The sequence below is a fragment of the Macrobrachium rosenbergii genome, chromosome 22, assembly GCF_040412425.1.
Source record: "Macrobrachium rosenbergii isolate ZJJX-2024 chromosome 22, ASM4041242v1, whole genome shotgun sequence".
Taxonomy (NCBI): Eukaryota; Metazoa; Arthropoda; class Malacostraca; order Decapoda; family Palaemonidae; genus Macrobrachium; species Macrobrachium rosenbergii.
This window is the reverse complement of record NC_089762.1, coordinates 28,881,030-28,894,653: the sequence shown is the minus strand read 5'-3', so window position 1 is coordinate 28,894,653 and position 13,624 is coordinate 28,881,030. Positions and strand designations below refer to the sequence as shown.

The 13,624-nt window shown below is 36.6% G+C and overlaps 1 protein-coding gene across 2 annotated transcripts in view; it reads left to right on the top strand.

The window, feature by feature from the left end:
• Positions 1-90: 90 nt before the first annotated feature.
• Positions 91-13,624, top strand: part of LOC136850693 (extended synaptotagmin-2-like) — a 56,400-nt gene continuing 42,866 nt past the window's right edge. The window contains exons 1-2 of one of the 2 annotated variants that reach the window (XM_067124506.1): positions 91-835; positions 6,129-6,170. In XM_067124506.1, the coding sequence (XP_066980607.1) occupies positions 326-835; positions 6,129-6,170 (552 nt within the window). In that variant the 5' untranslated portion in view covers positions 91-325. Of the gene's footprint in view, positions 836-3,202; positions 4,053-6,128; positions 6,171-13,624 lie in introns of those variants that run through there. The other variant, XM_067124505.1, reaches the window with a different exon arrangement.

Here is a 13,624-nt window from a genome sequence, read left to right as displayed (position 1 = left end):
AAGAACATGCCTTTTATGTAAGTACTCTTGATTATATCATCATCGAAATCTATCTGCAGCAAATCGTTGTTTCTCCGCTATCAGGATGATAACGATGATAAGACATTGTAATGAGTCTCTTTTCACACACTGTTCCCCGGGTCCCTCTTTGCGTCTCTGCCGTGCTCTTGTTTTAGGTGTTAGTCGCTCACTTATAAATTAGTGTCACTGAGGCGCAATATTGCCCTTAAAATGAAGCGTTTGTGAAGGATTTTACTGTAATTGCGCAATTTGAAAACTGTGGTTTGTTGTTACGTCTCTTGAAAGGAACAGAATCCTCGCCAAAATGGAGAACAGCCTTCGAAAAAATCCTATTATCTTTCTGCAGAGGATATTAAACGACGTCAACGAGACCTTATCCGGCGCCAACGCCTTAGTGCCATGGTTCGATTTGCCCCTGTTCTTGAGGGAGCTGACCAGGGCGCTCTGTCTCTTCATCCTCGTCAGGAGCAGTTTCGTTTCGTCCGCCCTCGTCGTTCTGTACTTGGTCATCAGCGCGAGGGATGACGACGACCTCTTTTCCGGGTCAGCTACGGGGTCGTCCAACTCAAAAACCGTAATAACTCTGTCCACGGTGTTTGAATTCACCGTGGCATTCCTCCTCCAGTTCAGCCTCGTGATGCTCTTCTACATCGTCCCGTTTCCAAGCCTTGTATTCCTGACGTTCGTCAGGACGTGGCTGGATTCTTTCTTGGTTGATCGGAAGGTGCTGGACGAGAGGCTTCTGCTGGAAAAGGTGGACGAAGAGAGGCTGGGGGTCATGCTTCAGCGACTAGGGATGCAGGTGCCTGCTTGGGTAAGCGGAATCTTTTCAAGGTTTACCTTATGTGTATCCTGTATTCGTGCAGATTTTATGTTTAGATGAATTTAGGTGACTGTGTTCGTATATCTTTCCATTTAGTCTCTCATTTCGGTGTAATGTCCGGTACAAATATAGAAGTACATGACAACGTTTGCTTTGATGATGAGGGTTTAGTAAACGATGTAAAATAGGATAATGTTTGTAAGCGATAGATAATATATATATATATATATATATATATATATATATATATATATATATATATATATATATATATATATGTTTATATATGTGTGTGTGTGTGTGTATGTATGTATGTATGTATGTATATTTATAATGCATATATATTTGTATATATATACATACTTGTTATATATATACATATATATATATAAATAAATTTCTGACTCACATCAGGATCAGGTCTTTCAATTAAAAGGTCTTTCAATTAAAAGGCCTTTCAATTGAAATGATTGTGTGTTGATTATATATATATATATATATATATATATATATATATATATATATATATATATATATATATATATATATATATATTATCTTTCTTGCACTACCCTTCACTTGCATTAGAATCATATAAATAAAAACTGCTGGAGCACAAGCCTCCATAACCTTTCTTAGGAGGGTTAGCAACCTCATCCCCCCAAAAAAAAATAGCAAAAGAAAAGAATGATAATGGCAAACTAGCCAAGAAACGGGGTGGGGGCGTAGGGGTTTAATAGCATCAGTGTGTTTGGTAGAGCTTACAAGAATACCTGGATATGTCGTGCCAGTATCTTGTCATATTTCGAACGATTTCATTCCATGCATTTGTGACTGACTTCTTCCAAGATGGCTGTTTCTTGATTAACCCTCAGTTATTTCACGTTTCGTAACAATGCGCGTACTCTATAGCTCACAGTTATCTCTTATCAGCTGATCTCTTATCGACGTAAAGTTGCCTCTGTATCCCACTGGAGGGTTGTGTATGGGGAGAATCTACCTTTAAAGAAATCGATTGATTCTCGTGGAGCAAAAATTCTTAAAAAATCATTTTTAGTCGATGTCCATTTCACTACTTTGTCGTTGATTTCATATGGATGCTTAGAATGTTTTCTTTTCTTTGATTACTGGTTAGGATGATGTGCTTATTCGGTGGATTTATTTTGCATACTATTTATGTTAATTATGAAATTCTTGAGAAACTTTTGATTACTTTATTTACTAAGTATGGACCACTGCACACTCCAGATTTCGTTTTAGTTTTCTGTAAAAGAAAACTGTTGAGATGGCTTTGTCTGTCCGTCCGCACTTTTTCTGTCCGCCCTCAGATCTTAAAAACTACTGAGGTTAAAGGGCTGCAAATCGGTATGTTTGTTGATCATCCACCCTTCAGTCATCAAACATAACAAATTGCAGCCCTCTAGCCCCAGTAGTTTTCATTTTATTTAAGGTTAAAGTAAGCCATGATCGTGCGTATGGCAGCGCTATAGGACAGGCCACCACCGGGCCGTGGTTGAAAAATTGGCGGCGGCTGATTCATAGGCCATTGTACGCTGTACGGAAAACTCGATTGCGCCGAAGGAACTTTGGCGCATTTTTCACTTGTTTTTTTTTTCGCTGATATAGAACTCCTTCCAGATGTTTTATTTCCTTTGTTTACTGATTATAGACGACCCTTTGAGAATTGGACAGTTCATTTTATTTACTGATTAAATTTACTCCCTTGCCAAGTTACAGTTCATCTGTAAACTACCTTTTCTTAGAGTAAAAGTTTTACATTTAGTGTGATATTTTACTGATGAGTTAAGTACACTTATTTTACTTATTTCCATTAAAGACTTGAAATTTGCTTACTAAACTAATAATTGGGTAATTAAATAAGACGTACAAAGTGTTCAGTGGCCTCATTGTTTTAGTTACAATAAATGCAAAATTCCTTGTTCTCCTGTTAGCCAGTGATACTACTGCTGGTGTTGGGTTTCCATTATGCTGTTGAGTCCATTATAATAATAATAATAATAATAATAATAATAATAATAATAATAATAATAAGAAGAAGAAGAAGAAGAAGAAGAAGAAGAAGAAGAAGAAGAAGAAGTAGTAAAAGTAATAGTAGCGGCCTTTGATGGTGAGGAGATGGGGAGTCGGTGATAATGAATGACAGTGACATCTGACCTTGAGGTTGTAATATTTCTCGAATGAAACCTGTCTACGTTAAACTGTGAATCATCATCACTTCAGGTTTTGATTTTTTATTCATTTGATTTTTTGTTTCATGATAAGACCAATTGTAATAAGTCATATTCGTTAAGCATGGTTTTTAGTGTAAGATTTTTATTAACCTTTTGTACCAAATACGTCAGTCTGCGATAAGATACTGCAGATAAGACTTGTTCGTAGTGCTGTGCGATGCTTAGCTCCGAATACCTTTCCTAGTATGTGTCAGTGTCTGTTAAAGCTCGTGCGTTGTGTTTTATTCTGTTCCATTGATGGTTTATGAAGACCTTTTGTTGTGCAAATTTAACATCTCAGTTTGTGCTGTGACTGGTATTGGGAAAATAAAAGGATGTAGAACGCCGGCTGTTATATAATTCCAGTGAGGTGCCCCAAGAGAGGAGCTAGTTTTTGACTATACTGAACAGATATTATTCGTAGACAAGGTATTAACATCAAAATGAAGCAGCGCTTGCGGCCAGGCAAAAGGCAGACCTTGTCTGAGAAACTCGGTGAAAAATTAAACGAGGTGGTGTGTGCCGTAGACGCTATGCTCCCTTGGTTCGATCTCTTGGTGTTCCTGAAGTATTTCTCAAGTTCTCTTTGCGTTTACCTGATTGCTGACCGCAGCCCAGGAGTGCTGGCTTGCGTCGTTGCCTACCGGATCCTCCGCGAAGTGGAAGTACCCCTCAAACCGGCGAAAGAGAAGAGCGAAGCTTCCGGCATTCCAACCCTCCCGTCGAATCCGGAATTCCGGATATCGCTGTCGATGGTTTGCGAAGTGGGCGTGCGCTTCGCCTTCGAGTTCGGCACGCTGGTGCTCGTGTCCTTCATCTCGTACGCTGGCCTGGCCCTGCTGGCTTTTGTTGTCGCTTGTTACGCCTCCGCCCTGGAGTCAGGGACCTCACTCGACGACAGACTTGCCGTGGAAGGGATGGACGAAAATGCTTTGCTTCTTTTGCTTCACAGGCTTGGGCACCGTGTTCCCCGTTGGGTAAATTATAAAGCGAGCGTTTGGTCAGTTTGCATATATCATAACTTTTAACTGAAGTCTTTTTAAAGTGGGAGACATCAATTTATTTTGGTTCTACCTTTAGGCCGAAATGGGTATTTTGCAAAGTGTTCCAGGAATATTCGGTTTCGTGTTGTAAGTCTGTAGAAAGTGCAGTAATAGCATACTTCGTTGTGAAATTTCAGCGCATGTTGCTTTCTTCTATATTTGCTTTTATTTCTTGGCCATCTTACTTTTCAACATCTCTTAACAATTGATTCATTGTGCAACTGCGAGGTTTTCCTCCTGTTACACCTTTGGAACCTTTTTAGTGTCAGTTTCCGTTCCATCGCTCAATGACCTCATAGAGCCCAGCGCTTGGCCTTTGGCCTAAATTCTGTATTCTATCCTATATCTTGGTCATAACATCCACCTGACTGGCTGTAACCATCACTGTAATAATTTACGGTGATGATGAAGATGTCATTATATCACTAAACTTGTTTTTGTTGCCAGTGATGTTCAAACAGCTAAGACTTAGACTTTACAAGAAAGTTAGGAAAAGGCACTCACTCAAATAGCGAATTACAGAGGAATGTGAAAAAACCCAGGGGAAATACAAGGATAATCAGTATAACGAAAATGGTAATAAATGTATAAATTCTTACCAAGAACAGGCGGTGGTCATCGTTGACAATAAAAACAAAAGCCTGAAAAAAAAGTAGTCAATGAAAACCCTACATGCTATAAAAACAAAATATAAACTGACGGAATGACAGCAAAGATGGAGGTAAGAAAGACAACGAGATGGAAAAGGATTATGAAAATGTTAACTAATCTTCTTTATAACCCTCACACCAACTCGGCCATTGAGATGTTTAGCCCTAAGGTGGGTTGGGCCGTCAGTGCACCTAACGAGGTGCCCCGTAGGTATTCTTGTGGGTCTTTGCAGTCTCCTTTGGCCCCTAGCTGCCACCCATTTGATTCTTTTTTCTGTACTTCCGTTCATATTTTCTTCCGTCTTACTTTCCACCCTCTCTTAGTAATGTTTCAATGTGCAACTGCGAGGTTTTCCTCATGTTACCCCCTTAAAATACTTTTACTCTCAATTTCCCTTTCACCGTTGAATGACTTCATATAGGTCCCAGGGCTTGGCCCTTGGCCTAAATTTTATATTCCAGTTCAATTAAGATGTTTGGGCACATATGTAAAGTGTAAATAGATGAATAACACATGACTATAATGTTGTGGAGTGTTGAACTCTCCAGTTAATGAGGCTTATAACTAGAAAAAAAAATAATAATAAAGATTCTGTAACTTACATCATAATGAAACTCAGGACTCTCAGATTAAAAGCCAAGGATGCTACTTACTGACCCACACAGGTAATAAAAGTAGTTGGGACTTAAGTATATATGTACCTTAGGCATTACCTGGCATGCTACACACCTTACATAACAGCGAGTTTTTTTTTTCCAGAGTCCCGAACCAACGTTGACCTTATGGATATATTGTATTCGAACCCTTCTGAGTGAACGTGGTGGGACTAATCAACACAGAGTCGCTTGTGTAATATGTAATAAAAATAAATTTCTAGCTCACTAGGGATCGAACCCAGGGCTCTCAAATAATAATAATAATAATAATAATAATAATAATAATAATAATAATAATAATAAAGGGACTCAAAAGCTTAGGCATCTATTTTTTTCTCGTCTCAGTTTGTGGTACCATAGGGTGAATACTTAGCAACTTTTATATATATATATATATATATATATATATATATATATATATATATATATATATATATATATATATATATATATATATATATATATATATGAATTTATATATATTATCTATATGTATATATATGTGTGTGTGTTTGTGTATGTATGCATGTATGTATATATAGTGTGTGTGTGTGTTTGTATGTGTTATGTTTCGCTCTTGATACGTAAGCATTGAGAGCTCAAGCATTGAAGGTTGAAGTATTTTTTGTGATCAAAATTCTATTGTTAATATTGTTAATACCTCATTTTAATACCTGTAATTAACGCCATTGTTTGTTTACAGCTGAGCACCCCGGATCATCAGAGGGTTGAATGGCTCAATAAGGTACAGTGAAACAAAACCCTTCCATTGTTTTCCTTAATTTCTATTACGTGCACTATTTGTGTGGGTAATCTCCGGTATTTTTTCTATATATCCTTTCATTCTTCTGCATTTCCAGAACTCTGTGATGTGTTTTTTTAAGTTAATCCTTATTGAAAGGACCTTTAACTTTATATAATATTCTTTTGCTTCGTTCTGTAACTTTGCTAATTTATATCCGGCTCGATTCTCTTTATGAAACAGAAAAACTTACTCACAGCTGAGTTCATTCGCTTTCATTTGTTCATACTTTGTTCGTGTCATTTGACATTTCATTTCCGATCACTTACCTCACTTATCTTTTATCCATACGTGACGCCGATATTCACGTTGCTTATACTTGTGGGCAAACATAACATTTGATCTTCTAAACAAGGTTTTCCAGGAGTTGTTATTACGAGTTTTTCTGGTGTGACTGTCTGTGTATATGTATATATATATATATATATATATATATATATATATATATATATATATATATATATATATATATATATATATATATATATGTATGTATGTATATATATATATATATATATATGTACTGTATATATAAATATGTGTGTAGATATATATAAATACATTATATATACATATATACATATATTATATATATATATACGCATATATATATGTATATATATACACACACATACACACACTCTACGGGTCACTTTTTACCAGATACATATTTAATTGTAATAACGACAATGGCCTATTAGCTTCTCACACTCTTTACACTGTTTGGGTACTCTTGTCGCTACAAAATCTCAGACCTAAATGAAAGAATATGAAGAAATTGTACCGTTCGCAGCAGGATTCGAACCCGCATCCGAATTATCGGGACAAGGTCGTGTTGCCGACCCAACCACAAGAAGGATAAAAGTCTAATGCCACTCATACATACATATACCTGTCGAAGTTAAGAGAGCATTACATATATATATATATATATATATATATATATATATATATATATATATATATATATATATATATATATATATATATATATATATATATATATATATATATATATATATATATATATATATATATATATATATATATATATATATATATATATATATATAAGACAAAATCCACGAAGGACAGAGAAGCAACAGAGTGCTGCAAGGCCTTTCGACTGCTAAGTAAAGGACAACAGTCGAAAGGCCCCGCAGCACTCCATTGTTTCTCTTTCCTTCGTGGATTTTGTCTTTATTTATATATTCATCACTTTCCATATATTAGTGATTCAGTTATACACACACACACACATAGATATATATATACACACACATATATATGTATGTATAACTGAGTCACTAATATATATATATATATATATATATATATATATATATATATATATATATATATATATATATATATATATATGCACTGATTTATATATACGGGAGGGCAGAAGACCAAAAAGCAACTTCATTTGAAATTATACTCCATATTTAACGACTGAAGATACAGCATCACTTGAAACTTAAACAGTACTATTTTAACAAGTATTATTACTGTTGAATGCCAAGATGCAACACAAATTGAAAAAGTCCCTATAGGAAAAGCAGCCAAGCACAGAAAAGAAAAGTAACAAAGAAATAAACTCTGAAGAAAGATTCATATCAACCTGATCAACAATCATAGAAACTGAAGTTCAAATAATTTAACGAAGAATAAAACAGATCATTTCAAATTTGGTCACGGCAGGAATAAAACTTCTGGAAACTGTGTGGCACTGAACTTCACAGAAGAAAAGGCAGGAATAAAAGTTCTGGAAAGTGTGTGGGTTTGAATTTCGCAGAAGAAAAGGCAGGAATAAAAGTTCTGGAAACTGTGTGGCGTTGGACCTCGCAGAAGAAAAACCAGGAATAAAACTTCTGGAAACTGTGTGGCACTGAACTTCACAGAAAAAAAGGCAGGAATAAAACTTCTGGATACTGTGTGGCATTAAACCTCGCAGAAGAAAAGGCAGGAATACAACTTCTGGAAACTGTGTGGCATTGAACCTCGCAGAATAAAATGCAGGAATAAAACTTGTGGAAACTGTGTGGCACTGAACTTCACAGAAGAAAAGGCAGGAATGAAATTTCTGGAAACTGTGAGACATTGAACCTCGCGGAAGAAAGGGCAGGCATAAAACTTCTGGAAAGTGTGTGGCATTGAATTTCACAGAAGAAAGGGCAGGAATAAAAGTTCTGGAAACTGTGTGGCATTGAACCTCGTAGAAGAAAAGGCAGGAATAAAACTTTAGGAAAGTGTGTGACATTGAACCTCACAAAAGAAAAGGCAGACATAAAACTTTTGGAAACTGTGAGGCATTAAACCTTGCAGAAGAAAAGATAGAATAAAACTTCTGGAAAATGTGTGGCACTGAACTTCACAGGAGAAAAGGCAGGAATAACACTTGTAGAAAGTGTGTGGCATTTAACCTCACTGAAGAAAAGTCAAGAATAAAACTTGTGGAAACTGTGTGGCACTGAACCTCACAGAAGAAAGGGCAGGAGTAAAACTTCTGGAAACTGCGGCATTGAACCTAACCTCACAGAAGAAAAGGCAGGAGCAAAACTTTTGGAAACTGCGGCATTGCATCTCACAGAAGAAAAGGCAGGAATAAAACTTGTGGAAACTGTGCGGCATTGAACGTCACTTAAGATAAGGCAGGATTAAAACTTGTGGAAACTGTATGGCTTTGAGCCTCACAGAAGAAAGGGCAGGAATAAAACTTCTAGAAGCTGCGTGGCATTGAACCTCTCAGAAGAAAAGGCGGGAATAAAACTTCTGGACACTGTGTGGCATTGAACCTCACAGAAGAAAATGCAGAAATAAAACTTCTGGAAACTGTGTAGCATTGAACCTCTCAGAATAAAAAGCAGGAATAAAAATTCTGGAAACTGTGACACTGAACCTCACAGAGGAAAGGGCAGGAGTAAAACTTGTGGAAACTGCGTGGCATTGAACTCATAGCGGAAAAGGTAGGAATTAAACTTCTGAAAACTGCGTGGGATTGAACCTCACAGCAGAAAAGGCAGGGACAAAACCTTTGAAAACTGTGTGGCATTGAACCTCACAGAAGAAAAGGCAGAACTTTTATAGTTTACTACAAATCTGATACTGCAAGGCGGATGGTATTGTATGGGTTCTGAATGCAAAGGATGATCAGAATTATGAAATATCTTACACAGCTGCAAAGGGAGCTAAGTGAACAACTGTGCCACCAGAGATTAATATCAAGATCAGGGATTAGAAATTTCATGGAGCTCAAGTTCACGTCCAACAATTTAAGATGCAAATTAACTGCTAAAGATCAGACAGAGGAACAACAATCAAAACTTGGACGAATAAAAAAATTCGAAAATTTTTCTCAGGATAGAGAGGTCTCTAAAAATCTTGAGAGACTTTCTTATTAAGCCGGTCTTTCCTGCAGCTGAATAAGAGATATGCTTGCTGTATTCTCAAGAGTAGTAGCCTCTTTCGCATTGAGTGATATATATATATATATATATATATATATATATATATATATATATATATATATATATATATATATATATATATATATATATATATATATATATTTTGTGTGCGTGTGTGTGTGTGTAAACAGTTAACTATATTGCCATATGGGAGGCGGGCCCTAGAAAAACAATAATCCCACAACATTGCACTCACAGGTCCTTTCCCTTCTTTCCGTCAACGGTTATGGAAACTTAACAAACCCTTATGTAAGACCAACTTTAACCTTTTGCACACAAACTAATTACTAATACGACCATGTAATCTACCACAAGCTTGACGAAGCATATATTTGTGATCTTGTCAACTCGTGGCGTCTTTCCATTCATCATCCAGCGAATAGCAGTTGTTTATCCTTAACTATCACCTCTGTGAATATTCCCGTAGCGGGGTAGTGCCTTCTGTGTATTACAAGTGGTGTACTGTAGGTATTACTCAAGGTTCTTTGCAGCGTGCCTTCGGCCCCTGGGTGCAACCCCTTTCATTCCTTTGGCCTAAAGCCTGTATGCCAGTTCGAACTTCTATGAGCATTGTCAAATTTACATATTAACCTGTCAAAATTTGTGTGAGTTAGGCCTGCCCCTATTCTCTCCTTCAAGCATTTCTCTCTCGTATTCAATGATCTGCGCATTTATTTACTTCCCTCCTGTACAAGTTCATCACTTCGAATCCCTTGGTCAGATTCACCGTTTTGTATATGTACATAAATGTGTGTGGATGTATGTATATATATATATATATATATATATATATATATATATATATATATATATATATATATGTATATATATATATATTTGTATAAATATATATACATATACATATATATATATATATATATATATATATATATATATATATATATTTATATATATATATATACATATACATATACATAATATAAAATATTTATATATATGTGTGTGTTTTGTGTACAGTATACATCAATAAAGATAAAATATTTAACCCGGTTTTGGCAGTTCTACTAATTCTTCAATTGTGTTGGATTCCAGGTACATATTTTTCCTTTATAATCCCCATCTGTCATTTATATGAGCTTTCTTTTTAAACTTAATTTTATATTTTTTCAGTCTCCTAAGTAAAGGACGAAAGAGTCGAAACGTCTCGCATCCAATTTCTTCTCTTACACTTTCATTACCAGCCATGTTTCTGCTCCATTCCTTTAACCTTTATATATTAATTCTGCGGTCGCACAAGGCTCCTGACATCTTTCTCCAATTTTTCCATCCAGCCTGCACTCTGTGTTATTTCTACGCCCAAATTTCCATCATCAGCCACTGTTCAACCAAGATACTTAAATTTTTGTACTTGGTTCAACCTTGTCCCTTCCATACTAATCTCGGAGTCTTGATCTTCATTAAAACTTAGGTATTCAGTCTTCTTCCTACTGATCTTTAAACCTCTGTCTTCCAGTACCTTCCTCCACTGCTCTAGTTTTGACTCCACTACCCTTCTGTTGTGCTGTATAACACAATGTCATCAGCAAACAACATGCACCAGAGGGATTGATCTCTTATTCCTTGACATACCACATCCATTATCTGGTCAAAAAGATATGGACTTAAAGCAGATCCATTCAGTTAAGCCAACACTGCTTTTAACCTGCTTTTTTGCTCCTTCATACATATCTAGGACCAACCTCACATACTTCTCCGGTGTTCCCTTTACTCGCATGCACCTCCCAACCTCTTGGCGTGGTACTCTATCGTATGCCTTTTCCAGATCTATGAATACTATGTGCAGTCCTTTCTGCTTTTCCCGGTGGTTTTCCATCATCTATCGGAGGGCAAATACTGCAACTGTCATTCCTCTCCTGGCATGAAACCAAACTGTTCTTCACCTACAGATGTTTCTTCTCTAATTCTTTGATCCATTATTCTTTCCCAGATTTTCATGGTGTGAGACATAAACTTTATTCCTCTGTAGTTTGCACAATCCTGATATCACCCTTCTCTGTATGGATAGGCACAATAAAGCTTTCCTCCATTCTTTTGGTATCTTTTCCTGACTGTGTATTTTCTTTGTTAGGTCCCACACCATGTCTATTCCTTCTTCTCCCAGGCTCTTCCACACCTCTGCAGGAATTCCACTTGGTCCTGTTGCTTTGCCATTTTTCATCTTCTTTAGTGTCTTCTTTACTTCCTTCCTGCTAATAGTATGCATCATACCAAGGTCCTGGAATCCATCTTCAAAGATTTTTCTAGGGTTTTCTTCATTTAACAGGTGTTCATAATATTCTTTCCACCTCTTCTTTATCTTATCCTCGTTGCATAAAACCACTCCATTCCCATCCTTAACCTGTTTTATATGGGAGTAGTCTTTGCAATTCTGTGAATTTTTCTCTCCCCATCAGGTGTTTCCAGCTCTTTGTACATGTCATTTAATGCTCGTGCCTTTTCTTGTGCAACTGCCTTCTTGACTTGTTTCTTATGTCTTTGGCACCTCTCCTTATCCTCTTGATGTCCATACTTCCCCCAGATCTTTTTTTGCATCTTTTTTGGCTTTCACCACCTTTTTTACTTCATCATTCCACCACCAGGTTTCTTTATTACCATACTGTTGTGTGTGTGTGTATATATATATATATGTGTGTGTGTGTGTGTGTATAAGTATATGTCTCTCTCTCTCTCTCTCTCTCTCTCTCTCTCTCTCTCTCTCTCTCTCTCTCTCTCTCTCACACACACACACAAAGGAAAGTATCATAATATAAAAACGTTTAACTCATCTCGTGGCTACCGAGCTCTCTTTTCCCCTGCATTATTTATCACTAAGAGGCTGTCTTTTACCTTGTAAGGAACGGACAGATCTGCTTTAGGTTTTGCATATTTAATGCTCAGGTATTTCTACTACTCCCTTTGGTCACGGTTAGTGTACCTGAGAAAGCCAAACCCAGCACTCTCTCTCTCTCTCTCTCTCTCTCTCTCTCTCTCTCTCTCTCTCTCTCTCTCTCTCTCTCTCTCTCTCTCTCACACACACACACACACAGAAAGAACATATTTTTGTTATGCTCTATTAGGCAAGATATTGATGAAGGATTTGAATGTGATCTTCTCATTGATTTAATTATTAATTTGACAGCCATCTTTTAAGGGGCATCAGAATTATATTAACGGAATTTCACAGAATCGTAGCAAATCGTGGATATTTTATTTATCTGGAGATACAACCTACTTATATTTCCTCTGTGTTATGTCATATGTTGCACAGTTGCAGTGCCTCATAAAAATTGTTTACTACCACGGGATTACAGTGGCATAATCCCTAACACACTAACACACACACACACACACACACACACATATATATATATATATATATATATATATATATATATATATATATATATATATATATATATATATATATATACTACTCAGGTACTAGGTACCTGAGGTTTTTTCCGGTCAGGCGCCCAGCGCCCAGCATACCTCAGGTACGTAATACTTAGGTTCCAACTTCTTTTATGACTTGTGTGGAAGAGTTGCTAATGCACTGGGCTCTCACCTGAAAGACAAGGGTTCACTCTCGATGTGATTCAGACATTTATTTCTGTGAAATACGTTCTCATGTATTCACTTTCGACACACAAACACACATATATATGTGTGTGTGTTTGTGTGTGTGTGTGTGGAAGGCTTTCGTGAGAAGACGTTGGCTTCTCCTGAGAGCAGATATGACTATGAGTTCTCAGGAACAAAATATGTCTCTTTATAAGTGCCTATATATTCGAAAGAGATTTCTCATCTCCAACGTAAAGGTTTGCTATTCCAAATAAGATATGGGGATCCAGGTAGTATGGCTTCAGTCGGCGACATTCCTTGATATGTTATCGCGGTTTTCTTATCACTTTTTAACTTGTACTCATA